Source organism: Lontra canadensis, unplaced genomic scaffold (genome assembly GCF_010015895.1).
Source record: "Lontra canadensis isolate GAN:19392208 unplaced genomic scaffold, GSC_riverotter_1.0 scaffold93, whole genome shotgun sequence".
Classification (NCBI taxonomy): domain Eukaryota; kingdom Metazoa; phylum Chordata; class Mammalia; order Carnivora; family Mustelidae; genus Lontra; species Lontra canadensis.
The window spans coordinates 1,089,159-1,106,124 of NW_022631087.1; the positions used below are offsets into that span (position 1 = coordinate 1,089,159).

Below are 16,966 nucleotides of genomic sequence, written 5' to 3' on the forward strand. Positions count from 1 at the left end.
TTCTGAGAATTTGGGACAGAAGATGGGCATGAGCCTTACCTCCTCAGGGTCCTCCTAGCTCCATTTGTTTTTAAATTTTTTTAAAAAGATTTTATTCATTTGTCAGAGAGAGAGAGAGCGCACAAGCAGGGGGAGTGGCAGGCAGAGGGAGAGGGAGAAGCAGGTTCCCCACTGAGCAGGGAGCCTGACGTGGGGACTCAGTCCCAGGACCCCGAGATCATGATCTGAGCTGAAGGTAGATGCTTAACCGACCGAGCCACCCAAGCATCCTCCAGCTCCATTTTCAATAACTGTCTCACTGGTGGTCATTCCATTTATTCTCTCTGTTGTATATTAACTCTTATTATCCTCATTTGACACAAGGGAGGGAAGTGAGGTTTTAAGAGGTTAAAAGACACTAAATGCTACATGCCTAGTAAAGTTAGAATCAAGGTCTGTGTTGCTCAGATGAGGCTAGTGGGAGGAGGAAGTGTGGAAATGGGACCAACTATTGGTTGAGAATCTATGATGAATGATAGGCATGGGATCCGAAAGAGACAGGATGTTTTTGGCACGTGGGTGGGAAGCAAAAAATGTGGGGGGGGGGAGGGTTCAGTAGCAAACAGGAGCAGAGTTAGAAGTGCAGGTAACTCCCTAGAGCTAGGCTGGTGTCCTTGAGACTTCTCATTGACTGAGGATATCACCTCCATTCTGTCTGGTAACTTCGCTTTACAAGTTAGTGCCCTGGTTAGTGCCCTGTGGCCCTGTGGACACCGGCTTAGAAGGCGGGTGACTTTGAAATGAAAATACTTCCCGACTCTGTCAGTTTATCTGTAAAATAAAGGGATTGGATGAGGTGATCCTTTCCAGAACCGACACCTTAAAATTTATAGGAATTGTTAAAAAAGGGCAGAATAAATTCAAAATGTAAAATTTGAATGTAGTTTTGTGTGAATTGATTTAATGTGATGTTCCTACTTTCTCCTTTATTTCTTTTGAGATGATCTTTTTAAAAGGCATATTTTCAACTTGTCTCTTTTAGAATATTATTTTAGATGGGTATTGGGTTTCACATTTTTGTTGTAATTCTATCACAATAATGCATACCTTTTTTTCCCTCCGTAGGCCCTTCAGGAGCAGCTAAAGATGTGTAAGTAGTTAATATTATGATTTTCTAAACTCTTTTTTGAGGAAGACACTGTTTTTCATGGTTGTGGTCTTTCAATAGATATAGGTATGCCTGAAAAGATACGGGAATACATTCTCTGTTATGCAAAAATCAAGATTATCATCTAGTTTATAACTAATGCACTATTTGAAGAATATCACTGTGTTATTATTTATTCCATTACTATTTATGTTGCCTTTCTGTAGCCCTAGCACTGTAACTTAGAACTTTAATCGAGGGAAACATTAAATTGTGCTTCCTTACCAACTTGTGCTGAGATTTCTTCTCATTGAAAACAAGTGGATGTGGGAAAATTCATTAAGCACATAGCTCCTGTGACTGTGTTAGAGTGAGCCAGTGGGGAGAGGCTGGGGCACGCAGGTACCAAACACACATGGGATTGGTTTAAATCTGGTGACCAGGTATTTTAGTGAATACGTATGACCATTCAGCGTAGTCAATACTGAGTTGATATTTATACCACGGGACATTAAATCAAGTGCAGCTATCTCCCAGAGGGAGGTTTTGGGAGCTCAGGAGCCCTTCCAGAATTTCCGTCATGGCCCATGTCTGCATCTTTCCATATCTCATCTAGAACAGTAAGGACTTTGCTATAGTTCACTATTTACTCTGTGGAGAGTGGATGGACCCCTGCCCCACCCACACACGGTGTGAGACGCTGCTTAGTTGGTTTGGATGTTAAGACTGATAGTGTGACACACACACACACACACACACACACACCAAGGAGGGCAAGATGATTTCTTGCTCACATATAATGAGACTTTCTGGGGGAGCAGGGTAGGCACCCAATTGGTCCATTCATCTTGAGTGAAGGAAGGGGAGGCAGGAGTGGCTTTGGTTTTAACTGTGGTTGGGAGTGGGCCTCCTCGAGGGGTCCTGTGCATGGGGAGAGGTTTGCCTGGTTTTATCGTTCCCACCAGCACAAAGGAAGGAATTCCCAGGCTTCCTAATCAGCTTGCACTGCTGTGAGGCAGAAGGGGGAGTGGTTGGACTTAAAAGCTGTCAGTGGTCAAACATCAAAAACAGAGTCAGATTTATTATTATGACAAAGAGGAATTCAGAGAAGGTGAGAATGGAATTACAAGGTTTTCCTGGAGTTAAATATGCATTTTCTATGGGACTTTCTGTACCCAAGAAGCAATATTCATTGTTTCAAACTCCTGGTTACAGTATCTGAGTTTATTACCAAAGCATGTAACAACCACAAGTTCGTTGTCCTTACCTTGTTTCTTTCATTGTGTATCTGGGTCTCTCCATGCTTCCTCCTTCCATGTCTCTACATTGTTGCCAGATTCATTACCTCAAGCACTCCCCTGGTCTTGTAGGGCCTTTGCTCAAAAACTTAAAATTACTCTCCATTGCCCGCTAGACTGAGCCCAGAATCCTTTGGGAACAGGAAGATCATTTATGTTTTTAGCTTTTCTCTGACGGGCTCTGCTTGAGTTGGAAGGAAGCCCTGCATTTGGAGTGAGCAAGGCCAAGGATGAGAAGTGAGCTGATGTCCCGCCCTCTGAGACCTCAGACAGGGACCCAAACTGACCTCCCATGTTCTGCCTCTGTTTTTGCTATTCCCTCTGCCTGGAATGGCCTTTTTCTCAATTCTATTTGTTTAAAAAAAAAAACAAAGAAAAAAAGCTAGTTGTTCTTTAGGGCTTCTGTCTTGTTCTTTGCAAGAAGAGTTTCTTGGATCTCTCAATTGGATAGAATATCTTTCTCTTCTGAACTTTTAGAGCATTTGCCCCTTTTATTTATTTATTTTTTTACTTTTTAAAATTTATTTATTTGACAGAGAGAGATCACAAGTAGGCAGAGAGGCAGGCAGAGAGAGGGGGGTGGGGGGGGAAGCAGGCTCCCCACTGAGTAGAGAGCCTGATGTGGGGCTCGATCCCAGGACCCTGGGATCATGACCTGAGCCGAAGGCAGAGGCTTTAACCCACTGAGCCACCCAGGCACCCTGCCCCTTTCTTATGACACATCAGATGGAGCTTGTATTGTAGTTATTTATCTTCTTGTCCCTCTTGGGCACTGAGGGAAGTGAAATATCTTACTCCTCTGAATGTCTCCCAGGGTTATTAGTATCGTGTTTTGAATGTGGTGTTCAGTGAATAGTTGCTGAGGGTTCCCATCATTCCTATTCAAGGAGAGATTGATATCTTGACTCCTTTCTTTTAGAGGCATGGAGATTTCTAGTAGAATTTAATGATGCCATTGTCAACAAAATTAACTATTCCACAATGTGAGATGCTGCTTAATTACTTTTTGAAATCCCTAATTCTCTAGATTTAAATTTTCTGTAACTGTATATACCTCATTGTATGTCCTAGGAAGATATAATTTTATTTAATAATTGACCCTTTTAGAAATAAATGTAATAAACTAGAAAAAGTTGAAAGAATATCATAATATTATTTTTCCTTGCACAAAAGCTATATTCAAACATGTTCTTTTTTTTTTTTTAAAGATGAAGGTACAGATTTGTAAGTCTTAACTCTAAACGAACAGCTAAGAAATGAAGACAGTTTACACTTTTTATTATAAAGATCTAAAATTTCTTTTTTAATCTAGAGAGACTGATCCCAACCCAAAGAAGTGGCCAAAATCACATAATGGGTGCTAAGAAGTACACAAGTTCACATAGAGCCAGTCCCGAATTATACAGGCAACATAAGTCTTTTGCTGGGGGGAATTATGGTTATTTTCAGAAGAGAGAAATACTGTAGTTACTTACCCTCTTAATATAACACAAAATCCATTCTGTAGGGAAGGTTTGTGATTTTTACTATCCCTCTCCCCTTGCCTGTTTATTTGCCGATTTTCTGTAAGCAAGAAGCCAGGCTATAATAACAGATAAAATGACACTTCTGCCCTTAAGTAGGTTAGTGTCTACTGGGGACCAAAATACAGTGTGATAAGTGCTAATTATTGAGATAGTCAGAATTTAATACCAGTTTGGGTCTTGAGGGATGAATAAGAGTTCGTGCAGAGAAAGGGAGAATGGCAGCCCAGAGCAGAGGAAAGAGCATGACAAGAGGCTCATGGGTGTAAGGGAGCCTCAGCTCCCCTGCAAGGAGCCTGTGGGTTTGTTCTGGAGACTGGGGCATGCTCCGCAGAGATGAGGGATGAGGCCACGGGGCTGAAATTGGCTTGTGAAGGGCCTTCGGCACCAGGTCAGTAATTTCATTTGATACTGTATGCAGTCAAGAGCCATTAGGAATTTTAAGGTGGGGGGGTTGCGATGATTATATTTGAGTGTTAGGGCGCTAACTGCCAAAGCAGAGCAGTGTGTGAGATGGGGGAAGGGAGGGGGCACAGGGAGGGAAGGAGGTGGTGAGGCCACCAGAGGGGCAGACTGCGGACAGTAGCAATGGGAGAGAGAAGGGCCGATGCGTACACTTGCAATATGACTGAGATTTGTTGGATGACGGAACAGGGAAGGAAAGGAGAGGAAAATCTGAGGCTCACGCTGCAGTTTTAAACCTTAGCTGAAGGGATGGGGGATAATCCAACAAAATCAGCCGGGCTGAAGGGGGGAGAGAAGCCACGGGGCGTGGTGCGATGCCCACACGGGCACCTGGGGGACTGTAGTTTCCCTCGAGGGGTGTGAGTAATAACTGAATGAAAATGGAAGTGGGCAAGGAGTGGGGAAGGGGTGCATGGCCTCTCTTCTTGCCATGTCTGCCAGTAGGGGAGGGAAGGATGTCAGCAGGTTAGAGATGCTGATGTACGAGGGTGCTGAATCCCGGTGTCGCGCGCCTGAAACTCACATTACCATATGCTCACTGACTGGAATCGATGTAAAAACTTTAAAAAAGCTAAAAAAGAAAAAAAAGAGGAAACATTGAAAAAAATATATTTCTGTTAGAAAAGAAGTGCCTAGAAAATTTGGGAAATATATATATATTTTTTTTTTAAAAGAAGACATCGGCTCTTATCTACCAGCAGAGACAGGCGCCATTAACATCTGACACGCTTTTCTCCCATTTCTTCATTTTTTCTGTTTCTGCCCAGGTGAGTGTATGGATGATTTTGTATATGGATGTTTGTTTTGCTTTTTCTATTTATTTTTTTACACACCATGGACTCGAGGGTAGGAATCGGTGAAGTGAGCCATGCTGTGGGTGGCTTGGGAAAGGGTCTGCTGTGAGGGTGGGGGATCTGTGATGGACGTGAATCCCAGAATAGGTGGGAGGGCCCAGCCGCTTACAAGGTTAACCTTAGAAACTCGAGAGGAGGAGGGAAGCAGGGGTGAAGATAAGAGGCACCCACCCCCTCCTGCCCCTTTTACTGTGCCTGGCTTCATTGCCTGTTGTGGATAATGCTTTTTTTTTTTTTTTTTTTTTTAAATTGAAGCTTTGTGTCCGTCCTGCATCAGGCAGATCTGTTGAAGCCATTTTCCCAACAGCATTTGCTCACTTCATGTCTGTGTCACGTTTGGGTAATTCTCACAATAGTTCAAATTTTTTCATTGTTTGGCTTGTTACAGTGATCGGTGATCAGTGATTACGACTTGCTGAAAGTTCAGATGATTGTTTGCATTTTTTAGCTACAGCGTATTTTTAATTAAGTTTTATACATTGTTTTTGTAGACATAATGTTATTGTGCACTTAATAAACTACAGTATTGTATAGTTATAAAGACATAATTTTTATAGGTGATGGGAAACCAAGAAATTCATGTGACTTGCTTTATTGTGATAATTCATTTTATGACTGTGGTCTGGGAGCTAGCCTGCATCATCTCTGAGGTATGCTTGTATAGAAACTTAGTCATCACAACACAGACTCATGCATATCAGTGAGTGAGTCTTTCTTACTCTCTCTCTCTCTGTCTTTTCAAAATTAAATCACAGTGCTGTAACATGCAAAATAAAACAGACATGAATCAATGTGATGACATTTGGCTGCTTTCACAGACCTGGAAAAATCAACCATGCTTTTATTTTATTTCAGTGAATTATCTTAGCTATTTGGCACAAATAGGTTGCATTGGGATATTTTTGGTTGGAAATGGCAGAAGTCCAGCTTAAACTGGCCTAAACAAACAAGCAAAAAGGAATTTATTGGCAAGTGTAATGGAAAAGCTCCAGGGGTTTGGCCCCAGTCACAGCTGGATCCAGGTGATCCAATGACAGGAAGAAACTGATTTCTGCTTTCTTATCTTGGACTCCATTTTAGAAGCTTTCCTCAAGTGGTGATGGAGATGGTCATCTTTTATCTCTTATCAGCTTAATAACTCCTGTGGAAAAACAGCTTTTCTTTCCCAGTGGTGTGATCCAAAGTCCTATGGTTTGGGCTCTCCCTGCCACAGCATGAGGTCATTTGCCTCCCTCTGAATCAACCAATGAGCCAGGGGAAGGGAGGTTTCTCATTGGCCAGGTCTGGGACACGTGCCCACCACTGGAGTCAATCAGTATGGTTGGCTACACCTGACCAGGTGGTCAGAGTCTGAGGGCGTGGCTAAAGACAAATCCTGAAGCTGTTACCCAAATGGAGGGCACTTAGAACTGGGTGCACAGAAACAAAGTATGTTCTGCTGTAGGTCAATTTTCATGTTATTAAAAAAGTTTCTTTATTTAAATTTTAAGCAAAATTTATGGGAATATTACAAACATGTTTTAGTAAGAAAAAACATGAAATAAGTTGATACTAATTTAATGTTTGCTGTTAAAAATAAAAGATCATAGCCACTCCCGTTTAAACCCGGTAATTCAAACATGTCTTTCACTTAACACTTGTATGGTGACATTTCATGAAGACTCCTTTCTTGATGAAGCGATTTTATTGTTATGGAAGGTAGTGACTATAGAGAAGAGTATCTCAGAATGAATGAACAAAACACTGTAAAGCACCACCTTTTAAATAAAATGAAATTATGAGTGTTTCATCTTGAGTGTCCTTGGAATCCTTTAGGGATTTCTCATGCCCAATGCACCTGTCAGCTGAGCCCTCTCTAGTCCTCGTTACAAACCCGATGGTGTCTGTTGGGCTTACTCCTCCCCTGTGGAGTAACAGGAGGTTGAGGAGGATGATGTGGAAATAGCATTGAAAAAGCATGCATTTTGGAAGCAGGGAAATCTGCCTTTGAATTTCCTACCACCATTTACCAGCTGTGTGATACTGTGTCCTCAGTGATCTTGGCCATAAAATTGGGATAATAAATGTACAGGGCAACCATCTTTATCCTTATCATCATCATTCTGTTACTAGAGCTCTTCCATGTATATATATATAATGATTATGCATTATGATATATTATGATTATGCATTCTCTCATTCTGTACCCATAACAGTCTGATGGAAACAGTATGACGTTTCATTTTACAAATGAGGATATGGGGCATAGAGAAATTAAGTAACTGCCCAAGGGTTGTGATGGTTATTGGTACAGTATATTTAGTATCTCAGGATAATACTTGGCATTATGCTTTCCTGCTGCCCATAAATAGTAGCTAGGAAGGATTATCAGATGTTTGCAGCATTGTTGCAAAGACTTGGCAGAGGCTCTGTTATGAACACCTGACAGTAGAAGAACCAGTACATCGCTGAAGTTAGGAAATACACAGTCCCATTGTTGGCCCATCAGTACACGATCAGATTCTCCTTAGGTAGGGCCAGTGCACTGGGAAGAGGAAGAGAGAAAACGGGTGGGTGTGTTCATCCCAGGGCAGACAGAGATGGTGGTGACCAGCAAGTGCTGCCAAAATGTTTGGCTGCAAAGCATGCCCTAAGGGGCGGAGGAATGGGGGAATGGGGAGAGGGGGAGAGTGGCTTCTTAGGATGGCGGGGGGCAGGAGGTGGGAAGAGCAGAAGGATGATTTTTTTTCCCCCTCTAGGGAGTGAGATTGTCTACTGTAAAAGGTCAGAGGTGAAGTAGTTCCAGAAACTAAGCTCCTCAGAGTGGTCATGGGAGTGAGTTATTAACGTAGCAATACAAGTTGTTGGAATAGAGGAAGTCAGCAAAATGTGAAACGAAGGTCGACTGGGTGATTTTCATGGAATTTAAAATCATTTAAGATAATGAAGGTTCAGAAGAAAACCTTTGGGTCAGGGCCAAAAACCTTTACGGTATTTGGGGCTGCTGTCGCAGGGTTCCAATTCCCAGAGGAGAGGATTTGAGTGAAGGTGAAATCGGCCCCATCTGAAAGAGCTCAGGGGGGAGGTTGGGAGCCTGCTGGCTTCATCTTCCATTTGGAGACACTAGGATATTTCGAGCAAAGAGTTACCATGAAGGAAAAGCAAAGTTTCTTAAGGTAAGGAGGTGGAGAGAACATTCCTGTCTTTAGCAAATGACGCTTCTACAGCCAATGCCAAAATAATCCTGAGCACTGTGTGCCTCTCAGGAGAGCAGAAGGAGGGTAGGGAAATTGCAAATTGGCTCTTGATCCATTGCTTCCAGACAAAGAGTGAATGTTATTCATATTTTCCGGTAGTACATTCTGGAAGAAAGAAAGGGACCCCTGTTGGCCAAGGGCTCATACAAAGAGAGAGATTTGAAGATAACTGTCAAAAGGAACTTTTGAATTTTGAAGAAATGAATGAGATTACATAGACTCCAAAATAGCCAATGATAAAATATTAATCCTGTCCAAAATCACATGTAATCAAGTGGTAAAATTGCTTGAAATCACCCTAAAAAAGCAGAAGCCATCATAAGAACATATTATAAGGAAGATTAAATGATTATACTTTATCTGGAGAGCTGTAGTGTCAAGGAAATAAACATTGTGAATTAATAAGCCTATTCCAAAATATTATTGTGAATGGCAGCTAAAAATAGATAATTAGAGTTATGCACACGGTCTCCAGACGTTTCCATATTTAATTTTATTGTTTACAAACCAAATAAGTTTGGCCTCTTCAGTGATATTGCAGATATGGAAAAAGAAAAGATTGCATGCTGCTTTTCTACTTTTTAGATCATTGCTAATAAGAATAGTTCTATATTTAGAACGTTTTTCTTGATAAATAAGAAATAAACCTTTTCTTTGCCACGTAACTATGTTTGTCTTGAAAGGCTAGGGAAATGAGAACTTTGTGAATTTTAAGGCCTGCTGTAGCCAGGCTGAGGCAGGAGATGCTAATTGGAGTGGCCGGCTGCTGGCTAATAGTTCTCATCTGTATTTGTTCTTGAAAGAGCACGTAATGCATCAGTGCCATGGTTCCATCATTTTATCTTTGAAACCTTTTTTTTTTTAAGTTCACTTGGGATAGCTTTTTTATTTTATTTTATTCTATTTTTAAAATAGTTTATTATTTATTTGACAGAGAGAGACACAGCAAGAGAGGGAACACAAGCAGGGGAAGTGGGAGAGAGAGAAGCAGGCTTCCTGCTGAGCAGGACCCCCCCCCCCCCGCCCTGCCCCCAACAGATTGCGGGCCTCTATCTCTGGACTCCAGGATCATGACTGAGCAGAAGACAGACGTTTAACAACTGAGCCACCCAGATGCCCCATCGGATAGCTATTTTACGCAACCCAGAAACCAAGCAAATACAGCGACATAAATATTTTAACTACCAGGTATTACTGAGGAAGAAAAAGTCGTGGCTTATATATTATAGAGGAACTCTAAATAAGGTTTCTCTTCATCGAAGTGATAGATGAAAGTGATAAGTGATCCTGAAGTGATAAGAGGAAAATCACAGTTAGAATAATCTAGAAAGTTGAAGTGTTCTATTTGGCTATTTGGTTTTAAACAGGCATTCACAACTATATTCATGCAAAAAGGAGAGGCAGAAGGGAGCCAGCCTGCCCCAGAGAGCAACCACAGACACATAGCTGGTTTTGAGGCGGGCCATTTTCTGGAATCTTGACTTCAAAGAAGTCAGAGCTTGTTTATGTTTAGAGAGAAACTAGGGATCTCTGGTTCATTTAGGAAAGGTCTGCATAGCTGGTCTGAAGCAGATTGGTGTGCAGTTGCCTGCATCAGTTAGGCATTCCGTCTGAGAAGGGCGGGTGCCAGCAAGTTCACAGGAAGTAGGCTAGAAGTATTTGATGGAGATGCTGAGAAAGAAGAAGGCAGTTGTGAAACCTCAAGTTATCCAACCACCAGCTTAGCTGTGGTGGTTGCTGTTGGTCGGTTGGGTTTTTTTTTTTTTTTTTTTTTTTCTCCTTTTTCTGACATGCCTGTGGGAGGGCCATGGGTTGGGTCAATTTTAGTGAGATAGAGATCACCAAACAGTCCACTACTCTGCAAGGGTGTGTCATTTTAAACTATCAACCGAGAAATTATCTTTTCAACCATCTCCAAAGTGGGAAGATATGTTGACTTATGGTCCACCCTCAGTAACCCTTGTGTCTGCAAATGTCGTTGTGGATGCCATGACCTAGAGCCTGGGTCAGCCTGTGAGCATGTCCTCTTACTCTGGGAAATTATCATGAGTCTCAAAGGGACACTTTACCCTCAACACAGGCTTTCCCTGCGAGCAACTAGTCTTTAATAAAGAAGCTAAATTTTTGCCAACAAAAGGAGACCCAATTTTGGGGCGCCTGGGTGGCTCAGTGGGTTAAGCCTCTGCCTTCGGCTCAAGTCATGATCTCAGGGTCCTGGGATCAAGCCCTGCATCGAGCTCTTTGCTCAGTGGGGAGCCTGCTTCCCCCTCCCTCTCTCTGCCTGCCTCTCTGCCTACTTGTGATCTTTGTCTGTCAAATAAATAAATAAAATTAAAAAAAAAAAGGAGACACAATTTTGATGAAATGCCCACTGTATTTCTTAAACCTGGTCCAAAATTGTTCATATGTGTTCCACATGTCAGTTAGAAAGTTTCCTGTGGCTTAAAAGGTTTTCCTCATAAGATGGGAGGTGAGCTTATGATTAAGATGATTTCATTGTTAACATTTTTTTTCTCGAAGATTACATCACTTTCCACACATTTCCAAATGCTGTGTAGGATCAGAAACAAACAAAACACTGTCTTGATACCAGAGAAAGCCACTTCCCTGCAGGCTTTCAGTCCTGCTCCCTCTGGAGAACACCAGTGCCTCCCACAAGTGTGCTCTGCAAAGAGTGGCCTACACGTAACCAGAAAGTGGTGCATGTACTTGTTAAAATTAATTCGAGTCTGTTAGCCCTACTTTGCTCCTTTGTCCTGGGCACAACTGTGAAACGGACCCTGTTTATGCCCGAACCCCAGCTCCTAGTTCTAACCCCTTCTCTCCGGTCCCCCTCCATTCTCTCTCATGTGTCTTCCCCCCTACCCCCCAAAAAGGCCGAGGCCCATGTGACTGATAATCAAGAACTTGAAATTACAACTTGAGCCAGTAAACGACACTATATTTAAATCTTGGACTTTCCAGGCCCTTAAAGGTATTCAAAGAGGTGTTTGCTCACACCACTGAATAAAAAAAAGTGCCTGCCTCTCCACACTTTTCCTTCCCTCCCACGACTCTTGACTGAGGTGGGGAAAGATGGAATGAAGGGTGCCATGACTTGTGTTGTGTTGGGCATTGAAATTCTGTCAAATGGAAGGACTTTTTTCTCTTAGCTGTTTTAGATTCAGTTCTACACTGCAGGGAGCACTTTGTAGCTCTTCAGTCCCTGGCTTGGCTAGAGTTGGCTGTTTCGGCCTTTTCTGGTTCTCACGCCTCTCACGAGGGCACTAGACTGGCCTAAATTAGAATTGAGGTGAAACGAAGCTGACTTACTTTCCCCGTCTTTGCCAACCAGAAACTTTCAGTTTTCCCAGGAGTGCCTTTGGGAGAGGGGTGGGACAGCTGGGTGGGGAGGCATGGAGTTGGGTCCCCTCACCTTGTTAGCCAACTGCATCCTGCCTCTGGACACACAGAGAGAGTCAGAGCTCCGTGTGCTCCCAAGGGACAGACATACACAGTCTGACCTGAGAGGAATGAGCTGCTATTGCAGAGTAATTGCGGGATTTTGTAGTTTACATCACCAGAAGCTGAAGGCATGCGTGTGGGACTGGCATTCTCAGGGTAGGAGACCAAGGAGGAAGGAATATATATACTGAGTTAGACTGAATTTATTGATAGTGTCGTATTTAATGGAGGTTCTGGATTTAATAATTTAGGTGCAGGGAGGGGACCCTAACAAGTTAATTGTCCTGGTTGGTGAAACTCAAGACGCAGTGAGCTTACACTCTAACCAGGGGCAGAAAAGGCTAGAACTTTTGTGGGATGTTGTAGGGGAAGGAGCCCAAAGGCTTAAGGAGAAGAGAATGCTGGTGTGAATTTCTCAAGTATGACCTGCTCCCCATCACAGAGGATGCTCCCTCCACTAAGGCTTTGAGAAATTTGGGGAACACATAGTGAGAGGGTGTCCCCGTTAAGCTCTAAGGTGGTGTGGTCTTCTGTAAGGGCTGTGACAGAAGGGACACTGGCCCTGGGGTGGGTGCTTTATCTCACCAGGCATGATGGGATCCCAGAGGACAGGATCACAGTTCTACCAAGCGATAGAACTTATCCCCCCGAGACAAGATGGGCACACTTACCATCATGGAGAAAGTTGGGATGAAGGGGAAAAAGGGCTTTATCCTGGAAGGAACTTTGATGATGGCTGGTTGGTTACAGTCTCCCTAGGGATAAATGAGAAGGACAGCCTTCTATTTATTTATTTATTTTTAAAGATTTTATTTACTTATTTGAGAGAGAGAGACAGAGAGCAAGCATGAGCAGGAGGGAAGGGCAGAGGGAGAAGAAGTTTCCCCACCAAGCAGGAAGGCTGACGTGGGAACCTAGGACCCCGGAATCATGACCCAAGCTGAAGGCAGACGCTTAACTGACTGAGCCACTCAGGCACCCCTGAAGGACAGCCTTCTAAAGGTTCATTTTCTCCCTCTCTATATTTTTATAAGAGGAAAGCTTCTGTCTGTAACCAGAAACCTACCTAACTTGAGTCACCACAGTGGAAAGGCATAGCCACTTAACCCAGTTTCCAGACCCAAGTCAGACTCCCAGTGATTGAGGCCATGTTTCCTCGAGGGAACTTTCAACACTGCCTCCTGTAGGTACTGTAGATAACCTCTCCACATCTTCCTCAAAGGGACGTGTGTCCATTTACTAGAGCAGTTATGTTCCTTCCCTACCAGAAAAAGAAATAAAAAGGGATACAGCGTCTCTAGGAGGAGTTGCAGAAGTTAGTGCTGGCACCAAAGACTTGAAAAAATGAAAACATGGAGAAACTTCTCACATAGCTGAGTTGATTATTTTCAATAAAGACCCTACAGCTTGAATAGCAGCTGAAATCACCCCTTCATGAGGTTTACAGTAATCGAAATTACTCTCCAAAATAAACCGGCCTTCTGCATGGGCCACAGGCAAGTTAAATGGGGATGTCCTAGTAGAAACCTCATTCTCAAGGTTTCTTCCCCATTTCTGGTCCATTTCCCAGTTTTCAGTGCCTCTGCTTGTAGGTTCCTGGACATTGACTCCAGAACTGTTTCAAAACTATTCTTTGGGAACGGCTTACTGTGATAGGAGGCTTATCCCGGTTGATGTGCACACTTGCTCCTTTTCTAAGGGAGCAAGCGTATGGGTAGGCTGACTTTGTAGAGATAATTGGACCAGCTAGCTCATGAGAGGTGCTTGTTTTTGTTTTTGTTTTATGGGAGAGAGGGAGGGAGAGACAGACGGAGAACACAAGTTGGGAGGAGGCGAGGAGGGAGAAGGGGAGGGAGAGAATCCCAAGCAGGCTCCATGCCCAGAGTGGGGCCTGACACTGGGCTCAATCCCTCAACCCCCAGATTGTGATCCCTGCTGAAATCAAGAGTGAGACGCCGCCCCAGCACCCTCTGTCAGGTGTTTTTAAGTGCAGCAAAGCAGACTGCCCTCTTTTCCAGGTCACGGACCATGCATTGGCCTTGGTTTCACTCTGTTGACGGTTCAATCTGCAGGCTCTTACCTCTAAGGGGAGTTTTGAGGCCAGAGTCATCTCTGTCTTTGTCCTTCCTGCCCTGTGTCAGTGCTGGCAGGAGATAAGGGAGTGCTGCCTATTTCTGAGGACCTTTTGGACCATCTGTCCACGGCTGCTGTTCTCACAAAGCTGGGGGAGGTGTGGCTTCGTGTTCTGTCCTCCCTTCCGCCACCCCCACTGACTTGGGGCACATATTTAGCAACTGAGCCACAGTCACAGCTGCTGGCCTCCCAGGAGCCCCTGCCCCTCTCCCTTAAGCTGTAGTGACCAGAAAAGAAACATAATCAAGTCCTCAGTGAAAACCAGAAATTCCTCCATGGTGGCGGGATGCACTGGCTGGAGCACGCTTCCCAGCCTGGCATTCTGCAACAGCTGGGTTGAAGAAGGACCACAGACTATTTTCATTACTTCAGAAACCCGAAAGGAAATCAGCATGTGCCAGGAAGGAGACTGCGCAGGCTTATCAAAATGTAGAATTTATTCACTTTTGATTCAGAGGACACAAGACCCCCACCTCCAACCTCAGCTATCCCAGGCTCATCAGAAGCTCTCTTTGGCACTTGAATGTCTAAGAAAATATCTGCCAGTGAATTATTAAGGTGGTTTGATAACAAAATCTTTCAAAATATGTTTTATGAGGAGAAGAAAGTTGCAGTGAGTCCTTAAAATGGGGTACAGGTGGGGCAGCCCAGGTATTCTGACAGCATTCTTCAAAACTTGAGAATTTCCCCAAGGATTAGAATTTGGAAGGCTTGGTAAGCACTTAGCAGTGTGTTAAGTTCAACAACAGCCCAGGATAACATCCACTTCTCTTACCAGTAAGAGATAGCCTTTTAGGAATCTTTACTGCTGCTTGGTGAACCGTTTCTTTTTCTAATGCAGTTGGGGCAGGACCCATCACCCCAGGTGGTAGGACGCTGTCCTCCTGGAGACATGGACGGGGCCGCGTTTGGTTCCCAGGCAGATACACATATCGGCTTGGACCTGTCTGTTCATAAGGAGATTGATTTTAGACCAACCACTATTTTCTGATTTAACCTCAGTCTGGACTTGGGTGTCCAGATGAAGAGATTTTAACATAACTGTCCATCAGAACAATTTTTGTACTTGGATAACAAATGAGTTCCAGCAATCCAGCAAGTTCTACATAGATCCATTGTCCCTGGAACAGTTGGACGTTTATTCTAATGCTAACAAAATATTGACTAAGACTCTTAACTGTCTCGCTTTCTTCTTTCTGTGAATGGGATGAAAAAATTGAAGAGATCCAGCTTGGGAGATGGGGTGTTTCTCTCACGCACTGAGTGTGGGCTCACAGTTTGTAAAGCAGGAGTCAGAATCATACAGAATGGTTACCCACCTGTGTAACCTTGACCATGCTACTCAACCTTTCAGAGCCTCAGCTTTTCATTAAAATGTGGCTGGGCTGCTTGTGTGGCTCAGTTGGTTAAGCATCTGACTCTTGATTTTGGCTCAGGTCATGATCTTGGGGTTCCGGGATCGAGCCCCATGCTGGGCTCCACACTCAGTTTGGAGTCTGCTTGGGATTCCCTCTCTCTCTGCCCCTACCCCCACTTGCTCTCTCTCCTTCTCTCTCTAAAATAGATAAATAAAAATTTTTAAAAAGGTGGCTCATCCCTGCTGTGCAGGATGGTGATGAGGACTGAAGGAAACCATACCATAGCACTAGAGGTGCCCGTGCAGTTCCCCGGGAGGCTGTGAGGATGAGGGGATGCTCGAAGCTTCTGCGGGAGTGGTGTGGAGGCATCCCCAGGTCAAGAGCAGCCAGCAGGCTGGTTTGTCATTTGCAGTGTTTTTACTTTTCCATCTTCCCGTTTGAGAGGCAAGTGGTGAATTAGAGTGTGGAGCACGGTTTTTGGTGTCAGATGGGGTTTAAATGTCAGTCTTACTTGTTGGATTCGCATACTTATTAATTACATGGCTCTGTGGACCTATTTTCCCAGGTCTAAACTCAGAGCTGTTGTGAGAAATTACACTGATGCCCATGAAGTATCCTGCCCTGTATCTGACATGCAGGAAAGACTCCATGATGCTGCCATTTTTACCCATGTGGTCTTCATACTGTAGAATAATTGTTTGCGGAAGGAGTGGATAAAGCCTCAGTCTCATATGTGGGGGGTGTATATACAAAGGCAGGCATTGTAACTTATTTGAAGGCTCAGAAGAGTATACGTCCAATGAGTCTTTATAAATGGTATTGTTAATGATTTAGTAATATATCTGAAGCTTAATTTATTATACAATACATATGGCAGCTACATCATCATTTCCTGCAAGTTAGATGTACAAGGTTGTTGATTAATTTTACAATGGACACAGAGTGGGTTTCAGGGTATTGAGTACTTTATAAGAGATAGCAGGTTAAAAATAGTTTACTGTTTTGTTACATTTAGGGGAGTTAAAATATATTTTAAAACCTTTAATAATATATCCTTAGGCAGAATTAGGCAAGGGGAGAAAGAATTAGAATAAACAGAGTTGGGGGCGCCTGTGTGGCTCAGTGGTTAAGCCTCTGCCTTCGGCTCAGGTCATGATCCCAGGGTCCTGGGATTGAGTCCGGATTGGGCTCTCTTCTCAGTGGGGAGCCAGCTTTCCCCCCACCCCGCCTGCCTCTCTGCCTACTTGTGAGCTCTGTCTGTCAAATAAAAAATAAAATCTTTAAAAAACATAAACAGAGTTGGATATGAAAAGAATAGCTATGCCAGAAAACGAGACATTGTATGTGTCCAAAACTACCAGTGACCTGTAGCTTCAGAAACAATGTCATGATGGCATTAGCCATTTGGGACTGGTGGTAGACAATCCTAACATACTCCACCGAGTTAGTTACCATCATTTTCCTGTTGTCTATCCTAATGGGTTATAAATCCATTTTAATTAAAAGTAGTAAACAACCACTTCAATAAG

General features: G+C 43.4%; 1 protein-coding gene across 1 annotated transcript in view; it reads left to right on the plus strand.

Moving 5' to 3' along the window:
* CUNH12orf75 (chromosome unknown C12orf75 homolog) overlaps window positions 1–16,966 on the plus strand; it is a 35,556-nt gene that overhangs the window by 12,849 nt on the left and 5,741 nt on the right. The window contains exon 2 of the mRNA XM_032836683.1: window positions 1,105–1,129. Coding sequence (XP_032692574.1) covers window positions 1,105–1,129 — 25 coding nt within the window. The remainder of the gene's footprint in view (window positions 1–1,104; window positions 1,130–16,966) is intronic.